The 19,132-nt window shown below is 44.3% G+C and overlaps 2 protein-coding genes across 3 annotated transcripts in view; both read left to right on the forward strand.

Moving 5' to 3' along the window:
* Positions 1-18,050, forward strand: part of dot1l (DOT1-like histone H3K79 methyltransferase) — a 138,904-nt gene extending 120,854 nt beyond the window's left edge. Inside the window, exons 20-28 of one of the 2 annotated variants that reach the window (XM_084337981.1) lie at positions 2,198-2,628; positions 2,773-2,869; positions 6,485-6,634; positions 7,073-7,115; positions 7,356-8,008; positions 9,892-10,097; positions 10,220-10,293; positions 10,412-11,101; positions 13,357-18,050. In XM_084337981.1, the coding sequence (XP_084194107.1) occupies positions 2,198-2,628; positions 2,773-2,869; positions 6,485-6,634; positions 7,073-7,115; positions 7,356-8,008; positions 9,892-10,097; positions 10,220-10,293; positions 10,412-11,101; positions 13,357-13,364 (2,352 nt within the window). In that variant the 3' untranslated portion in view covers positions 13,365-18,050. The remainder of the gene's footprint in view (positions 1-2,197; positions 2,629-2,772; positions 2,870-6,484; positions 6,635-7,072; positions 7,116-7,355; positions 8,009-9,891; positions 10,098-10,219; positions 10,294-10,411; positions 11,102-13,356) is intronic. The other variant, XM_084337982.1, reaches the window with a different exon arrangement.
* On the forward strand, positions 11,307-12,702 carry LOC311248880 (uncharacterized protein; the record flags this gene model as incomplete). Its single annotated transcript, XM_084338109.1, has 2 exons — positions 11,307-11,319; positions 12,107-12,702. The coding sequence occupies 2 exons, from the start codon at positions 11,307-11,309 to the stop codon at positions 12,700-12,702; spliced, it is 609 nt and encodes a 202-aa protein (XP_084194235.1).
* Positions 18,051-19,132: the final 1,082 nt, after the last annotated feature.

The following is a 19,132-nucleotide window of genomic DNA, read 5'->3' on the forward strand; positions in this document are numbered from 1 at the left end:
GCCAATTACGTCACACCGCTTGCACTCCGGCCGTCCGGCGCTGCAGCTGGACCCTATTGCCCACCTCTGCTGTTCATAACGCTAGCCAAGTTAGCTGTACACACATACACAGTGGGCCGGCAGTTACTTTGGTGTAGGGGTGTAACAATGCATCGATCCTAAGGGGGAAATTCAACTGCATCGATTTGAAAATGTTAGAATCGATTATCGCAATTTGAATGTGTACACAGTGTTATGTTGATGTCAGTTACAGTCAACACAACGGCATACGCTACTGCATCAACGTTATGATTAACAAAGCAAGGCATTCGTTTTGTTGCATTAACGTTATATTACTATTGCTATCGCTAAATCTAGGTGTTCTAAAATATATTGCTATTGGTAAGACTAGAAGTTCCATGTCTCGGGAAACTCGCATATCGCAATGGTGGCGTTTCAGGAAGTAACCAAGCCAAATGAGAGCTTCCGATTGGTCATTTGCTTTCTTTCTCATGAAACCAGTCACGTCACTCTACTGTGATTGGACCGTTGGCTTGAGTGCAATGTGGGACTTGTAGTTTTTTAACTATTCTCGCGGCGGAGGAAAAAAAAGACGAGAGAGGCTGTAATCTGTACTCGCACAGCGTGCGCGTAATTGATTTTTACGGTTCGCACACACATATTTTTAGGGGCATATGCGAGCAATTTGGTCGCACTGTAGAGCCCTGTTATTATTACCATGGCGCGGCATTACAAGCACACTGTGTAAACATGTCTCGTGGACAGACTTGGGTGATCCGCTGATCTGGAGTCAGACATGGCTCGCAGTCCACAGACACACACGCACACACGGGCTCGCAGCCACACACACATTTCCACTCTCTTATCAATGCCACGCCTCTGCTACTATCACTGCTACGCAGTTTGTGTATTTCCGCATTTCACTTCCTGAAGGGGAGGGATTTCCACTCTCCATTGTGTCCAATAGACAAGCGCCCTTTTCGACCGCGTGACATTGTTCAGAAAGTTCGGTGCGCTTCACAAATTGCTATGTGAACGCAGGCGAACCAAATGAAGAATGCAACAATGTTGCAACTTCACCACCAGAACCGCACAGAGTCCACCAAAACTATATGTGAAAGCGACCTAAGAGCTTCTGTCTCTCTTCTGCCTGCCTCTTCTCCATCCTTCCTGTGTCATCTTTCTTCTGTCTATCCTATTATCCCGCCTGCTCTTCTCTCTGGTGCAGCGCATGGTCAGAGATATTTGAGAGGACGTAGCTTTCATAAATCAAATCAAATCAAATGTATTTTTAAGGCCCGACAACACACGTTAATGTCCCCATGGGCCGTACACTTCTTCTTTAAACAAGAAGTCAAGAACAAAACAAGAACACCATAAGGTCCAAAAAACTTAAAATAAATGCTAAATAAATAAATGCATCACTTAAAGGAAAACGCCAACATTTTGGGAAATTAGCTTATTTGCCATCTACCCTGGAGTTAGACAAGAAGATACATACCTTTTTTCTTCTCTGTGCATGCAGTAGGAGTAGGAAGACGCGCACCGTTAGCCTAGCTTAGCGTCAGTCACTGGAAGTAGGTTCCTCCATTAGCCTAGTTCCCAACGTCTTCCTACTCCTACTGCATGCACAGAGAAGAAAAAGGTATGCATCTTCTTGTCTAACTCCAGGGTTCCCAAAATGTTGGAGTGTTAAGATGCATACCTTTTTCTTCTCTGTGCATGCATTAGGAGTAGGAAGACATGCACCGTTAGCCTAGCTTAGCGTCAGTCACTGGAAGTAGGTTCCTCCATTAGCCTAGTTCCAAACGTCTCCCTACTCCTACTGCATGCACAGAGAAGAAAAAGGTATGCATCTTCTTATCTAACTCCAGGGTAGATGGCAAATAAGCTAATTTCCCAAAATGTTGGAGTTTTCCTTTAAACCATTTATTAAAATGTATACTTCAGTTCAAGGGTGGGTTGTGTTCTTGGGGAGGAACGGCAGGGAGGGGATGGGCTATACACACATTTGATATTGTAAGGTGTTGCATTATATAACCTTTTGTTTCAAAGAATAACATAATTGTTCACATAATAAGTGCATCAGGGAGAAAACTTGCTGTCATAGTTGTACTGCTCTAGAAAACATGACATCTCTTGCATGGTGGGCTATTTGTTCCCCTGTGTAACGACTCCCCCTGGTGGCCATGTGCAGATCAGCATCGTGGAGCTGGAGAAGAGTCAGAGGCAGCAGGAGCTGCTACAGCTCAAGTCCTACAGCCCCTGTGACGGCTCCCCCTACAGGAAGAGCCTGGAACTGCGCTCCATGGACCTCGACACCCCTAAGCTCGGCCTGTCCTCTGGCCCCATCCTCAACGGCCTCAGCCCCGAGCTGTCCATCAACGGAACCGGCTCGCCCTGCTTCGACCGGGTCGGCGCCAAGGGGGAGTTCCTGTCCCGCTACCTGCCTATCTCCCCGGACCACGAGGTCGTGCCCCCCACCCCCGATGCCAGACAGAGGCACCTGGGCATCTCCCATCCCCTCCCTGACTACACCCGCTTCTCCCCAGCCAAGATCGCCCTGCGGAGACACCTCAACCAGGACCCCACTGCCTCTGCTCACTTCAGAGGGCTGGCCACACACAGGTCAGCTACAGGCTCAAGCTAAAAGCGTTTGACACAAGTAAAATCATACTTTAACCCAGAACCTGAAATGTAGGTTCACATTCAGTGAGATGTTTTACTTCGAAGTAGTCATACTAGTAACCACTTGCTCGTGTTTTTTTTTAGGGGGGACATGGGTGCCGTCACCTCTCCTCTCGGAGCCAAACAGAGCTGCCCCTCCCCCAACTCATCTGATGGCCTGAATGCAAAGGGTTTTGAGAGGGTAAATTACGTTCCGGCTGTGTACATGCTCTATCCTTCTGTACATGTCTTTCTACTGGCCTGTTTTGTTTTATCTGCAACTAAGGATGTGATTCTTCAGGGATGTATACTCTCTGGTAGTAGTTTAAGTAATTTCTGTATCATGACATCGCCAAGAAAGCCTGGCCACTTTGGATCCCTTCGTAGTTGCTAATTGGTTTAGATTTAGAATGTCAAGTTCAGTCCAACGCGCATCACCAAGCAGCAACACTCAACATCATTTTGACGTTGGCTGTGGTAATGTTGACCTCAGGGAAGAAACCTTAATTTAATCTATTGCTGTCTTAACATTAACCATGTTGTATTAATGATGAAATCACCATTTTAAAAAGTCATGACGATGTCACAGGATAAAAAAAGATGGCTTCTTACCGGCTTCATGTTCTGTGTGAAAGGTTTCAGACCAGCATTTTGTAGAGTAGACCACCAAAATGCCATGTCATTATACTAGGCTACTACCAAGAACAAATTACTTACTTAACCCCAAATGACTGAGATTGTGATTCACACAGGACTAATATCAGATGACCTATGTGTTTGCCAAATTATGATGGTTCATTTGTGCTGGAATTCACTTGCTAACAAATTATTCACATGGGATTAAGATTACAGACGTCCTTCACAATTATTACAAATGACTAGAGGTCCCTGTAATACTATTCCAGTTATTACTAATGACTAGAGGTCCCTGTAATACTATTCCAGTTATTATTACTAATGACGAGGTCCCTGTATTACTATTCCAGTTATTACTAGTGACTAGAGGTCCCTGTAATACTATTCCAGTTATTATTACTAATGACGAGGTCCCTGTAATACTATTCCAGTTATTACTAGTGACTAGAAGTCCCTGTAATACTATTCCAGTTATTATTACTAGTGACTAGAGGTCCCTGTAATACTATTCTAGTTATTATTACTAATGACGAGGTCCCTGTAATACTATTCCAGTTATTATTACTAATGACTAGAGGTCCCTGTAATACTATTCCAGTTATTACTAATGACTAGAGGTCCCTGTAATACTATTCCATTTACATTTAGTCATTTAGCTGACGCTTTTATCCAAAGCGACTTACAAGTTCTGTACGACAAGTCATCAGGAAGGGTACAACTATCAGCTGAGTAACAATGTTCATCAAAGTGTTGCGTGTTACAGTGTAGGTTAGTTTATTCGGACAAGTGCATGACAGTAAGGTTAGTTAGGGTTAGATCTTTTTTTTTTATTATTATTATTATTTCAGATAATGGTTGAAGAAGTGTGTCTTTAGTCGCCGGCGAAAGATTGGACGGGTTTCGGCTGTCCTAACTGGGGTGGGTAGTTCATTCCACCATTGTGGGGCAAGGACTGAGAATAGGCGACTTCTCTTTGATATTAATACTATTCCAGTTATTACTAGTGACTAGAGGTCCCTGTAATACTATTCCAGTTATTACTAATGCCTAGAGGTTCCTGTAATACTACTCCTGTGCTACTATATGGCTTTAATAGCAAACACCACACATCTTGTTGGCTATAGGGCAGATCTCACCCTCACTCTTGTTAGTTGACACTAGGGATGTCCCGATCCGATCACGGGATTGGGATCGGGGCCGATCACGTGATTTTCCGAAGATCGGGATTAAAAAAAAAAAAAAATCTGCCCCTTTCATTTTTTTTTTTTTTTTTTTTTTTTTTTTTTTTTTTTTTTAAACTTAACTTTTTTTTTTATTCAACAAACATGACCATGTTCACGTCTTAAACTCATACTGAGGCCTTAGTTTTGGTTTTAAATTGCATGTCATTCATTTATTTATTGTCAGAGCAGAAGAATTTTGCCAAAACAAACCAATAGTATCCAGCTGCAGAACGGCAGACCAGCCACATTCTCAGACCAAAATAATATTATTATTTTGAATTTTTTTTGAATCCCAATTTCTCACATTACATTCACCCTGAATGTTGACGTTATCCAGGTGAAAAGTTAACTTCATAAATCATTTGATGTATAATTAAATCAAAGGAAATGCGTTTGGGTCTGAGAGTGTGGCTGGTCTGCCGTTCTGCAGCTGGATACTATTGGTTTGTTTTGGCAAAATTATTCTGCTCTGTGTGACAATAAATAAATGAGTGATGATATGCAATTTAAAACCAAAACTAAGGCCTCAGTATGAGTTTAAGACGTGAACATGGTCATGTTTGTTGAATAAAAAAAAAAAATTTGATCGGATCGGGAAATATCGGTAGACTAGATACTCAAAATCACATGATCGGGATCGGATCGGGAGCAAAAAAAATGTGATCGGGACATCCCTAGTTGACACATTCGGATTATTTGAAAGAAGGGAGAGAGAGAGCATTGCATAGATGTAATTTTCCTGTGGAAAAGCTCTTTCAAACAGCAAAAAAGTACCAAAAACAGCTTTGGCCATGTTTAACACATTGTGTGCCAAGAACGGCGTAAATCGTTATTGCCCGCCATGCGTTGAACGCCAACAACGGCATATCACGTGTTTGGGATCGATATTAAATTTTTTCGCCATGGCATTCATAATTCATCCAGCCTCCCTCCGGATCGCAGCCGGACCCCGTTCTGATATTGCAACGCCTCAATACCGCCGCCTGGTGGATGGTCGGGCGAGTTACACTTTCGAAACGCAATAATCGATATGATTTCGCCGTTTATTGCGTCATACAAACCGGAAATAGATCTAGCAGATCGACATCAAATAATTGGGATATTTTTTCTACAGTCTCATCGGCGAACGGTAAGAGGTAACTAACGTTACTTTCAGCTTGATTGTCCATTTCTTTGTTTGCAATCAGTCTGATCAATATATCAACCCATACTACATAAAGCCGTTACTGACTATCAAGGAATTGTAAACGACCCCCCCCCCCCTTCCTTCACGCATGATGAAGCATAATGTATACCAATCATATACATTTGAATTTTTTAATATAGTGTGTATAGGAAAGAAACGCCAATCGATAATCTATCATATGCTTTAGGGCCTATAACTAGCGTTTTTGGAATTACAGCAGAAAAGCTTAAAAACATTCTTATTTTCTCGACGGTATTAACACAACAATGTATGAATGAAAAAAATATAACGTTCCCACATCCGGAACGATAGATACCCGATGGTGAATGGGCCATAGTAATGCAGATATAGCTATAATATTTAAAAAGTTATAGCCCTGCAAAGAAGGTAAACATCTCCATAGGCTTACAGTGGTGGCAGAGAGGGCATAATGATGGGCACAATGCATGGCGCCCAATGTGTTAACAAACACTCAACAAAAGCAACAAAAGGAGGATTTGGTTTTGTGTGTGAAAGGGAGAAGCAACAGTTGTGATTGGAGGATCAAAAAAGGGCGGAACTTGAGATGGGTCAATTGAACCCAACCCGATGCTGGCTTGATGAGTAATTCCCCTTCTCATCTTCTCTTGTGTCTGAGATTACATGCAAGTTGGCTGTGGGGTGTGGTTCTTCTGTATGTTTCTATTTCTATCCACACCCTATGACTCTGGCTTAGGCTATCTTGTCATATACCTTGAAGGACTGTGCTTCCCCCTTTGTGTGTCCTGTCCAGGGCGGTAAGGAGAAGAGTCCGTCTGGTCAGGGAGACAACACCATCACTAGCCTGCCCATCAGTATCCCCTTAAGTACAGTCCACCCCTGTAAACTACCAGTCAGCATCCCTCTGGCCAGTGTGGTGCTGCCCAGCCGCGCTGAGAGACTGGTGGGTACACTCACCACACACACACACACACACACACACACACACACACACACACACACACACACACACACACACTGGCAGCTCGTATGGTCATGGAAAACCTGGAAAAGTCATGGAGTTTGAAAAGTTAGGGAAATATTGTGGGAATTTCTTCATAATTATGCTATCACCCAGTCAATTGACATGTCATGCTTGTCTAAATACAGTTTGGTACATTCAAATCAACTATTCAGCAATAAATAAAAAATATATCCATTGACCATAGTTATTGACAATTGTGCTATTTGTCATGGAAAAGTCATGGCATTTGATCAGCAAAGGTGCAGAACTATAAACCGATGTATGGTTTTCTGTGCAATCGCACATCATTTTGATGCTGTTTTTCTGACATTATTCCATGTGTGAGCGTAGAGCTGACATGATGTTGTGTGGTTTCAGAGGAGCACACCGAGCCCTGTGTCTCAGGCAGCACAGACCAACGGTAAGAAGCTCTCCATTCATTTATAGAAGCTCTCCATTCATTTATAGAAGCTCTCCATTCATTTATAGGAGCTCTCCATTAATTTATAGAAGCTCTCCATTCATTTATAGAAGCTCTCCATTCATTTATACAAGTTCTCCACCATTATTTATAGGCACTACAATCTGTTGTACTGACCATAGGTTTATTCAAATGTACGTAGTGTTTAATGATTCAGTCTCCTGTTGCGTTCCTCTCCAGGTTACTCCTCCAGCTCAGGGCTGATGAATGGAGGTTCCCACTCTGACGATCACGATGGTGCTTCCTCCTCCCCTCCCCCACACAACAATATTCCTCTAATGGGACCAATGGGCCGGGCCGGTCCCATCCACAGTCCCCCACTCGGCACCGGAGGGGTGCTCCAGTACGCAGACGGACCCCCGAGGATTCTTCCAGAGGACGGGCAGGATCGCCAGGGAGGAGAGTCCGACGCGGAGCCCCAGGACGGTGAATCCCGGCGGCGAATGTTCTTCTCCTCCTCCTCGTCCTCTTCCTCGTCCTCCTCCTCCTCCTCATCAGGCAGCGGGGCCGGTGTGGCCGGGGGGGCGTCCCGCCTCCACCATCACCCCGGCAGCTCGGCCAAGCAGGGACACCACAGCAACCATGGCAACCATCACCACCAGTCTCCCGGCCTGCAGCACAGCCACACCCCCACGCACAGTCACACCCCCACCCACACCTCGTCCTCTCATTCCACCCACAACCACAACTCTCAGGAGGCCCGTAAGCGGGGGAGGAGGAAGCGAGGCTCCACGGGGACCGTCACGGCCAGCGGATCCCCAAAGAGAAGGTCCTTCCCTGGGCTGACCTCTAGCAGCCACTCCTCAGGGTCGCCACTCAACATCAACTCCATGGTGAGGCGTTCATGTTCATGAGTGCATGTTCCCTGTTGTTTGGATAAGACACTTTGAGTGCATTTGAGTTGACACATTGTGAACATCATATCCAGTGGACAATAAGCTCTAATCCTCATTAAGAGATTCACAGATAATTGACTGCTTATTCAGATATCGGCCAATATGCTGTCATGTTTATTGCTTATTTTCTTCTTTTTTTTTTTTCTTTTTTTTTTTGTGTATATAGAATATTAAAAAAAACGTTTTTGCATAATTTGAATAATGCCAATACACAGCGTATTCCAAATCAGAATAAGGACCAGGATATGCGCCGTTACCCGGACAGCTGTCTACATAGACACACTCACTGTGAGATACTAGCTTTTCACATAATCCTAGCATAGAACACTTAAATATGGGTTTTAATAATACGGGTTTTAACAATACAAGTGTGATGAAGATTAAAAGAAAAAGAGCAGCAACACGGGGTAGTTTAATGAACCACATGGTGGACTGTCTGAACACAGAAACTCCCAGAACAGTAAGCAGCTGCTGAAATAGGAAAACAATTAATGGAATGTGGGGGGGGGGGGGGGGGTCTGAGGCTGCAGACGGGAACAAGCTGTTCTAGTGTGAGGTTTTGGTCCTGATGGACCACAGCTTCCTGCCAGAGGGGAGTGTTTCAAAGAAACTGTCTCCAGGGTGGGAGCGGTCAGCCGCCATCTTACCTGCACGTTTTGGGGCTCTGGAGGCGGGTCCTGGAGAGACAGCAGATTGCAGCCAATCACCTTCTCAGTGGAGAGAATGATGCGCTGCGGTCTGCCCTTGTCCTTGGCAATGGCAATGGCCGCAGCGTACCAGATGGTGATAGAGGAGGTGATGCTGGACTCTGTGATGGCGGTATAGAATTTCTTCGTCCGTATTTCCTCAACCGTTTCTTCAACTTTCCTCGAGTTGGAAATAGTTGACGAACTAGTGTCTTCAGTGCGCTAGAGGTGTTGCTCTCTTCTCTGTGACGTCATGTTCGATTATCACATGTCCTAAGGTTGATTTAAGGTTGAGAATCGACAAAGTGCCCCTTAAAGTCGCAGAGGACAATAACTAAAGAGTCCGGGTTTGTCCGCTCCACATGCAGTATCTGGTTCCATGTGGCGACCCGCTCTGAGGAGTTGTAAGCCTGCAGCCGTAGTGCGGAGTCCGGTATCGTTCCACACAGCCATGTCTCCGTGAAGCACAGGACGGAAGGTGAAGAAAAGTCTCTGTTCTTCCCCAACAGTAGCTGAAGTTCCTCCAATTTGTTTTCCAGTGAATGCATGTTAAAGATAAATATTGCGAAGTCTTCCTCTCCTCTGGCGTTTCACTGTATGTACAAAGGTGAGGAGGGCACCCTTTGACCAGAATGTCCAGTAACTCCACCGATGCAAGTGGGAAATAAATCCTCAGTTTTTTTAAACTCTTGATGTTCATGAGTTCTTCTCTGGTGAAAGAGCCCCTGGTTTTGTCACATAACTGAATTAACAAACAAAACAAAACAATGCGCAGCCATCCACGGTGCCATCGTGGATACGAATGTCACTCATCATGTCATCTGATAATAGCAATCCAGTTTGAACTCTCTGTGATCTAATATTACGTTTTTGGTAGATGGCTGTAGATGAGTATAATTAATTACGTTTTGCATCCAGGCAAAAGAATTGGAGGAAAATTACAGAGATCCTTTATCCAGAATGAAGGGGCAGCTGTCTGGAATTGCATTACATTACAGGACTCAGTTGGAATGGGGCTCATGTCAGTAATAATCAGGCTTTCTCTCCATACATTATGCATTATCCATCCAACGCATCCTCTCTCCCCCGAGCTCTGTTGTCAGCGTGGTGGTCTGTATGTTCTTTACCAACCAGGTAAACAACATCAACCAGCCTCTGGAAATCGCGGCTATATCCTCCCCGGAGCAGTCGGGCCGCAGCCCCTGTGGTGCCGACTTGGACCAGCCTCCCATCCTGAAGAGAGAACGTCCACTGGAGCTCAACGGCACAGGGCGCTACTCCTCCGCCCCCAGCTCAGACGACGAGGACTCAGGATATCCTGCCGACAGCTCCAGCTCACGGTAAATACAAGCACTGGTGATTTGGAGATTTTGAGGGGAATGTTTTTTTTGTGCTATTATATTGCTATTTGTAAGTAATTGTTCTTTTTGTTAACTGCAATGTAATTTGTCATCCTTTTTAGAATTGAGAGAAAAATTGCCACTATATCATTGGAAAGCAGAGATGGACCTGGCAGAATAGGGGATAGCGAGAGAGGTAAGGAAGAAACCAAAGATGCCGTTTAATGGATTTCAAATAAATATATTTCCGCTCTCCCTTGTGCTTTCTTTCCTGCCATTTTGTCGACCGTTCTCTCTTAACCTCCTGCCACTAGGGAGGAAGTCCAGCAGCAGTAGCGGTAACAGCACGGGTAGCGAGGTCTCCTCCTCATCCAGCTTATCCTCCACCAGCAAGTGGAAGTCCACCTTTTCCCCCATTTCTGACCCCAAGCAGCCCGGCTCAGACCCCAGGCAGGGGGGCTCCCCCTTTGGCCGTGGCACGGACTCTGACTCTGACCACAAACAGCAGCAGCATCAGCAGTCGAGGAGAGGAAGCGAAGGGGACGGCGCCTCCTACGTCAGCCCTAACCCCTTCCTCAGCCAGGAGCCGGGGGGCCGGGGTGGGTGTAGCAGCAGTAGTGGTGGTGGTGGGGGCTCCCAGGGACCCGGGGTGCCAGAACAGCGGCAGACCCTTCAGAAACAGAAGGCCCCTCGTGAATGGGAGCTGAAGACCACCAGCAGCCTGCCCAGCCAGAACCTCTTCATCTCGGCCGCTTCTACCAGCGGAGGGGGCATCCTGAGTGGCAAGCTGGGCGGTAGCCCTGTAGCAGTGTCCTCAGCCGCAGGGACCACTGTGGGACAGTACCTAGGCACTCAGTTCCCCCTCGGAGGGGCCTCCGTCTTACAGTCCCTGTTTGGGGCCCAGACCGGCGCTCCCACGGTGAGTGGGACTTCGCGGCTGGTCAACGGACACTCTGCCCTGGGGAGCTTCTCTAGCGCCGGACTGGCAGGCGGAGCAGCTGGAGGTGAGGACCACTCATGTAAACACATGTGTTCACATTGCGTCTTTTTCGGGCAGAAAAGCGCTGTCGGGGTACCAATGGCGACGGCAGCACCTTTCTGAAAGATTCAGGGGTGCACTCTGAAGAAAGACGCTGGGCGCAGCACTTGCATGCTTTCCTCACTGGGAATGGTTGAAAAAAAGATGCAAGCGCTTTGAAAAATACGCTAATGTGGACACAAGGTCTTTCTCTAATATTGAATAGCATCTCACTCATGACTTCTCAGTAGTCAGAATGAGGTCCTAGTTATTGGCTGAGGTGTTGTTGGTAAGAGCAAGACAGTGGGAGTCAGTGGGAGAAGCCTACTAACAAATACAGGTAAGTGGAAGCTGTTATCTGCCTGTTCCCCAAACTGACTGACTTCACTGACGACCGGCTGACATCCCTTGCTGCTTTGCTTTGACAAATGACTGGCTGCTTGGAAACACCCTTGGAAAATGTCTCATACCTAATGGAATGAACACTGTATTTAAAATACAAAGTATTGTCTTGTTCTCTGTGATGGCTTCCCTGATAAGAACTGCTTTTCCCACAAATATAATTTGATGTAGGCCACAGTGCTTTTGATCGTTTTCTGTGGGTGTATCTGTTGCTGGTTTTTATGTCACAGAGCCTTTCACCATTATGACTGATTTAAATTGTAATAGCAAAATGTATTTTGTTGTGGCAAAGGCTCCTCCTGGAGCTTCTCTATTTAGTCTGATGTGGTTCAGCTCCTCGTCGTAGTGAAACGGCTCTGGATGCTTTCTGTGTTGCTTGTCTAAGACCTGCTTGGCGCTCAGTCTCCCTGCTTCTCTCTCCCCCTTCCTCTCTCTATCCCTCCCCTCTCTTGCTCTCTGCCACATCTGTCTCGCTCTCTCTATTGCCCCTCCCCTCTCTCTCTCTCTCTCTCTCTCTCTCTCTCTCTCTCTCTCTCTCTCTCTCTGTGCTCCCCCCTCCCTCCCTCCGTCTCTGCTGTGTGATTTGCAGGTATATTTCACCACGTGGTCCCCTCAGTCTGCTCCCATCAGTTTGGGGCGACGCTGCCTACCTCTGGAGGCCTCGGCTCCCTTCTCAGTCTCTCCTCCTCCTCCCAAACCCAGCATCACACCACCCCCCAAGCAACCTCCACGCGCCTGGTCACAGTGTCCTCCACCCTCCCCCTCTCCCTGTCCCAGGCCCAGCACAGCCGCACCCAGACCGTCCTGCACAGCCCCTCGCCCCCCGCTCTCGCCCTGCCACCGCCACCCCCCCTGCACAGTGTCCCCTCCTCTTCAGCGCCCATGCTCTCTGAGCCCCCGCCCTCCTCCCGTTCAGAGTCCTTCCTCTCCTCGCGTCTGTCCCATTCGTCTCTCCTCCACCAGAGAGCACAGTCATCCCTCTCTCTCTCCATCTCCTCCTCTTCTGTCTCGTCTGTGTCTGCTGCTGCTGCCTCCCTGTCCTCCCGTCCCTTCACAGTGCACTACTCCCCACGCCTGCCCCCTCCGCCCCCGGCTGGCAGCTCAGGTGGGGGGAACATGTGGAGGACTATGAGCATGCACACTACCTACACCGGCTCCCAGCTCCCCGGCTCCTGGCCCCGATAGGGCAGTGGGCGGGGGAGGGGTGGGGGTGGGAGGAGAGAGGGAGGGCGAAGGGCAATCAGGAGTAAGAGGAGAGAGGTTTAAGAGAGGGAGAGAGAGAGGGATAGAATACTCGTTTTATCCCTGTTCTCCACAAGCTGCTGTTCATGTTTGAACAAGGTAAGTCGATATCCAATGTGAATATTTTGATGCAAGCATTGCGTGAAAATAATAGTGTTTGGGTTTTGACAAGGACTATGTTTTAATACAGTCTTGTTGTTTTCCCTGACTTAAAGGAACACACCAACATTATGGGAAATGTGCTTACAGTACTTTCTTCTCCAGAGTCGGAAGATGGATCACCAGAGAGGTGTTTTTGGCCAACAGCTAGGCTAGCTGATCCGTATCCGCTTCCATTCATTTGTGCTAAGCTAGGCTAGTTTGCAGCCGGATAGCTTTCTACTGAACGCACAGAGAGAAAATGTATATCTATCTTCTTGTCTGACTGTAGAAGACTGTAAGCTCATTTCACATAATGTTGGCATCTTCCTTTTTATTTATAAAACAAACAAAAACAAACGTTTTACTCTGTTGTTTATGGTCTACTTTGTAAATGTATGCCTCATCCAGGACATTAAAGTTTTCACATCTAATCTAATCTTCACTCTTTGTCTGCAGGTAACTGATGAAATCTACCTCAACCTAATGTAACCTATGCAAACGGCCAGGTGTGGACCAAGGGACTCTATTCACTCACTGGTGCTTAAAAACTCCAAGACCTGCTTCTGTACTGGGATAACAAACACACACATCTCACCACTATGATCACCCTGAGCAGAATGTATGTGCAATGGTCATGCTGGTGTGTGGAGTGAAGGAGGCCTGGGGGTCCATAGGATTACTTGGTTGATAAGAGAGAACTTTATTATCCTTGGGGAGAGGGGTGTATGTCTGTCAACAGCACTTTACCATTTGGAAGCCAGTGCTGGTTTCTGTCCAGCCCTGAATGAACTAGTACTTGGCAGCCTGGTGCTCTCTATACTATGTCACTTCATGTGTTCCTCTCATATCTGGTGGAATAGAAAATTATTTGTATTGTTTTAAATCGACGATTATTATAAGCACAGACTGTTAACACCTTTATGCAGTGCACACTCACATTTGATTAGATGCGACGTTCCATCCAAATTTCGCCACACACCTACATGCTGACCAGTCCATTGAACTCTGCTCAGGGGACGTCAGCTGTGCCTCCCTCCCTGCATGTGTTCCCTTTCTGTTCTCCTCGCTCAGTGAAAGTGAGGTTTTTGGTGTAACTTCCTGTTGTTAGATACAGAGTTAATAGACGGCAGAGGATGTACAGGTCCTGTCGGCAACCCCTTGGCCTTTTGTTGATAATGAAACGTGTCTTCAGTCTAAGATTTAGAATAACCTGGGGGGGAACCTTGTGATCAGCAGTTTTTTCCTCTTGTAGTTTGAATGGGAGGGGCTTGGCATTTCAATGAAAGTCAAATAAAAACCTCTGGGTGCAGATTATTGTCAGTAAAACCATAAAAACTTAAACCAGTAGTGTTAACTCCTACCTGTTGCCAGGAGAGGTTTTTGAGTCACTTCTCTATAGCTTTTTTACCCCTTTTTTTACAGGTCCACTAATCAATCATGATTCTCTTCCTGGCTAGTTTTCTATTTATTTTAATTGAAATGCTTTTTGAAGTCATGAAGAACATATTTGTTCTGGGGAGTTAGAGAATGTGTCAAATGCCAAATAAAGCTCTGAATGCAGAGCACATAATGATGATTGGAATATATGGGTTCTTTTATCAACAAGATTCAAGGGGTGTGAAGAATGCTAACTGGAGCTGTGTACCCTGTGTCCAACTCCCTTTATGGAGACCATGTACCTTTTGACGCATGGTCAGCATCAGTCTAGTCAAGATAATACCCTAAATACCCAGAGATTCTAAGGGTTGATGTTGGTCTGGTATTGTCTGGTACCCTGATCACTGATCCCTAAGGTCTGCTAAATTATGTTCAGGCCTTTACTACACATTTGATGAAGCTTAGTTAGGCTGAATGCAGGTGTGAGGTGTGAGGTTTTTTATAAAAAGATAGATCTAGCTATTGTAAACCTGTACAAGATGCATAGGGGTGGGGGTGAAGGTTTCTGCAAACGTTGTTCGCTTCATAGTAATCACAATTATGTGGGAAATGAACAGAATTTCTATACATTCTTAAAACGTCACATTTCTAGACTATTAAGCTAAACTAGTTTGTTTTTAATCCCTGCTGTTTTTGGAAAATGCAGATATAGGCTAATGTACGGGACTCGAAATGTTGTACGTGGAGTTAATACTGCAGTTAGCGAAACAAACGCACAACAAACACATGATATATCCCCAACACACTAGGGACACGAACACATGCACACGCATGCATATATCCCTAACACACTAGGGACACGAACACATGCACACGCATGCATATATCCCTAATACACTAGGAATACAAAAGTAACAGAACCACAACAAACTACTGGACAGTTTTGCCACCCTTTTTTTGGTCGTTTTTATTTTTATTTGTAATTTGTTTTTTGTATACAAAAAAAGAAAAAAAAGTACTGTGAATGGGATTCATTCTCGGACTGTATAATTGTGTATAATTTAGATTATTATATTTATGCTGTTTCTCCATTTGTTTTTCCTTTTATTATTTTATTTTAATCCTGAAATGTGTTGACAGTGTAGAATGCAATAGTGTGTGTACTTGACTCACAGTCTGAAAACAATGGTGCTACAATCTGTCGAACTCTGGACTGTGCCTGATCTTATTTATTCTATTTTGACGACATCAAAAAAATACTAAAACTTGGTGCTGCTTGTACACAGGGACATTTTAATGCCATTTTCTGGCACACACACTTATTTAAGATGCTATTATCTACGCGTTTTGAAGCCTAGTGTACAACTGTAGACACTGCATGTTTGGATGAAGCTATTCTGGAGCAGAAGGCTCAGAGTTGCATTATAACGGGTATGGTGCCCTCAGCAGATGTGCGTGTTTCTCACACGCACGTTTTTAAACCACCTTTTTGCTTTCGTAAAAACCTGTTTGGGACTATTTGTTAATGAACCTTACACACTGTTTTTTGTACATAATGTATGTTTTAGTTTTTGTATGTTAATATTTCCATTACAAATGAGAGGTATATATATATATATATATATATAGGTGGATTGGAAACATCTAGGTTGAATTTTTGCTGTGTGGGAGCTATAATGGTCTCCTTGTATTGGTGCTGGCATTGTGGCCCATATATACAACCTGTTGGACAGGGGAGCCGATGAGAGGGAAGCAGTGTTGCTGCAGGGCCTTAGTGGAGGGTTGTCCACCGTCAGCAGAAACAAGCCTGTATCCTTGGTCCACAGAAGCTACTATATGTATGTATTAAACGTGTTCAGTAACATACACAAATAGAGCTTTGTGGTGTGAATGCAACTAGATTACACTTCTAGAACTGCTTTGAATTCTATCTGATGTTCCATGGTTTTCGCGTTTTATTTTCTTCCACCTCAAGACTGCAGAAAAAGAAAAGACTAGTGCTTTAAGAAACGACGATGACATAAAAAGAACCCATAGTAAATTCCAAGTTTTACATACAATACCAAAACCAACCTTTCATACACACTGCCTGTCCTTTTGAGATGTCTTATTGAATGCCGCCTCCTAATGGTGTGAGCATATTGTGTAGGCATAATGACAAGAGATGTTCTGATGTATAAACAGTAGATTGGATACTAGTGTGTATTACTGGCTTTGGGGTTTCAGCAGCCAAGCTTCCTTCTCCACGATAGTCAAGTCAGTGTGCGACCGTCAGTAACGGGGAACATGAAGCAGAATTCCCCTTCTGCCCGTCGTCTTGTGCGTGTTTGTTTCACTTGCCTCTGTGAGAGTGTGTGTGAGAGAGAGTGTGTGTGTGTGTGTGTGTCTGTCTGTCTGGGGGAGAGATGAGACTTATCAAAGCTTTATAGTCACGATGCTGTCCGATAGGCTCCTGCGCTCTCTGCAAGTGAAATTTTTTAACTTTTTTGTGAAAAGAGGACAATAATTTGCTCATGCTAGAGACATGACCAGAGAAGCTATAGTCCTTTTTGTCACCAGCACTGAGAGGTCTTGTAATTATTATTGTTGATGCCGTTTTTGGTTTTCCTATTCTTAATGTTTGATACAATTACAGTTCTTATTATATTATGCTTTTATTATGACTTAAGATTCAGATCAAGTTTTAATACTACTAGAAATTAAAATAAAAAAAACAGTATGGTGCTCTCCTTCACTAAAAACAAGGAAAATGCAGCTATTGATTACCGTAATACACTTCCTCTCATTTTGTGCTAATAGAGGGGTAAGGTTCAACAATCCTCAACAGGAGCTAGCTTGGTGGCTATCTGATGTCCCTTTCTAACCCATAGAACTTCCCTATAGTCTGGAGGAGCTGTGATGTGTGCCAGAGTGAGTGGTATTTGGTAACTGAATATTGTTACCATTGTTACATATTTCAGCCGATTCTTTCATCATAGCTACGTGTTGAACCAGTCAAAGGGATGAGGTACTGATATTTAAACTTTGGCATATACCGGTAAACCATTATTCATTAAAAGAAAAATAGATTTATAACTAATGCAGTTATTTCAACATGCTCCATCCTGGTACATAATCTGTTATACACAGTTGAGACTGTTTATGCCGAATCCTGCCAAAGGTCTTGCTCAGGAACTTCTCAGATTGCTTGAAATTATGTAACATTTTTAACTACTGCACGTCACAAACGTATAGTATCATCCTTGTGGCACAGAGATGCCCCTTAACTCAGGCATTTGGTGCTTTTGACAAATTGCCTTAAGAGCATTATGTTCACTTCTCCTCAGATCATCTCTCTGCTGTCGTGCACACATAGCCTCTCCAGCTCAGCCCTGCTTCATAAAGCTTTTACGTTGGTCTAATCTTCAGAAGCTGCGGAATGTCCCAACATTCGGCAGCTTCCTCCTCTCACAAATGCCTATGTCTTGGTCTGTGTCTCCCCCTCTCTGAGGACGGGAGTTCAGTGTCCTTGTGTTGTGATCCCTTCCTCACAATGGAGGGGGGGGGGGGGGCTGTGATTATGTATAGTGATCCGATGAGTAAAGCCAGGGCAGGTTCGAGGTGCAATAACGGCAAACCTACTTTCCAAAAAGGCCCTGTGTTTTCATGGAGAAAAAAATTCTTGCTGTTTGGTGTTGGTGCTTTTATCTTAAGATGTTGTTATAAATGACTAAATAAATTGAAATGGGTTTTTTTCTGCTTTTTATGATCATTAATAAAAATGGTTTCATATATTTGATTTGATTGTTTTTCCATTTGGTGTCGTTGGAAGTTGAGAATGTGAACTGAGATGTAAACTTATCGGGGCAGCACTCCGCTGATCAAATCAAATGACCATGTTGACATAAACGTTCAGTGTCTGGTTTTATTTCATATATAATATATATTTTTATTTTGTCATCCACAAGTCAACCTTGTACAATACTGTGAATGAGTATTCTCATGGAGAGTTCACTTTACACACTAAAATCTTCAGTCCTATTGACATGTATTGAGGGGGACAAAATATTGTACTAAATACAATCTACAGATGACATCTATGACATACGTAGATAGGGTAAATAATTACAGCACTGCAGAACACTTGGACCATTTGAAACCTCATTTTTCAAGTCCTTTCTCAATACCCTGCTGAAAAAAAAACATTAATAAAACGTCTGAACTTTAACATTATAATCTGATCAGCACAGGAAAATACTGTCCAATTTCTTAAAGGTGCTGTAAGTGGTATTTGTTTGTTAAAATAAGTGGTCTACATATTAAAATTATAGCTTTACATTCTGACAGCCATCACTGATATAGAGTTTTTGGTTAGTAACATGGGTCTCCCAGTCCCAATCAGGAGAGAGAAATCTCCTGATAAAAATAAATAAAAACATATGTGCTTCAAACATGTAAAATAATCTGCCAGTAAGACAATTTGCCTTGGCAAGATTTCTTGAAATAAGTAAAAGGAAAATAATATTTATATATCTAGCGTTCTCTCTCCTGATTGGATAAAGTGGGAAGGGATACCAGGACATTTATTTTCTGCAGAGCAGGAGGGACTGAGAGACACATGTTACTGACCACACACACTATATCCGTGGTGGCTGTTGGAATGTAGAGCTATTTTGACAAAATACTACCACTTACATTACCTTTAAGCAAGAGTGCCTATGATTTTGAAAACTAGGTGGTTGGTGCTTATCAATCCTACTACCCCATGACTTCACATACTCTGGGTCAGATTCACTCATGTTGGTGGTGCTTATCAATCCTACTACCCCATGACTTCACATACTCCTGGTCAGATTCACTCATGTTGGTGCTTCTT

Source organism: Notolepis coatsorum, assembly GCF_963971535.1.
Source record: "Notolepis coatsorum genome assembly, chromosome: 2".
Classification (NCBI taxonomy): domain Eukaryota; kingdom Metazoa; phylum Chordata; class Actinopteri; order Aulopiformes; family Paralepididae; genus Notolepis; species Notolepis coatsorum.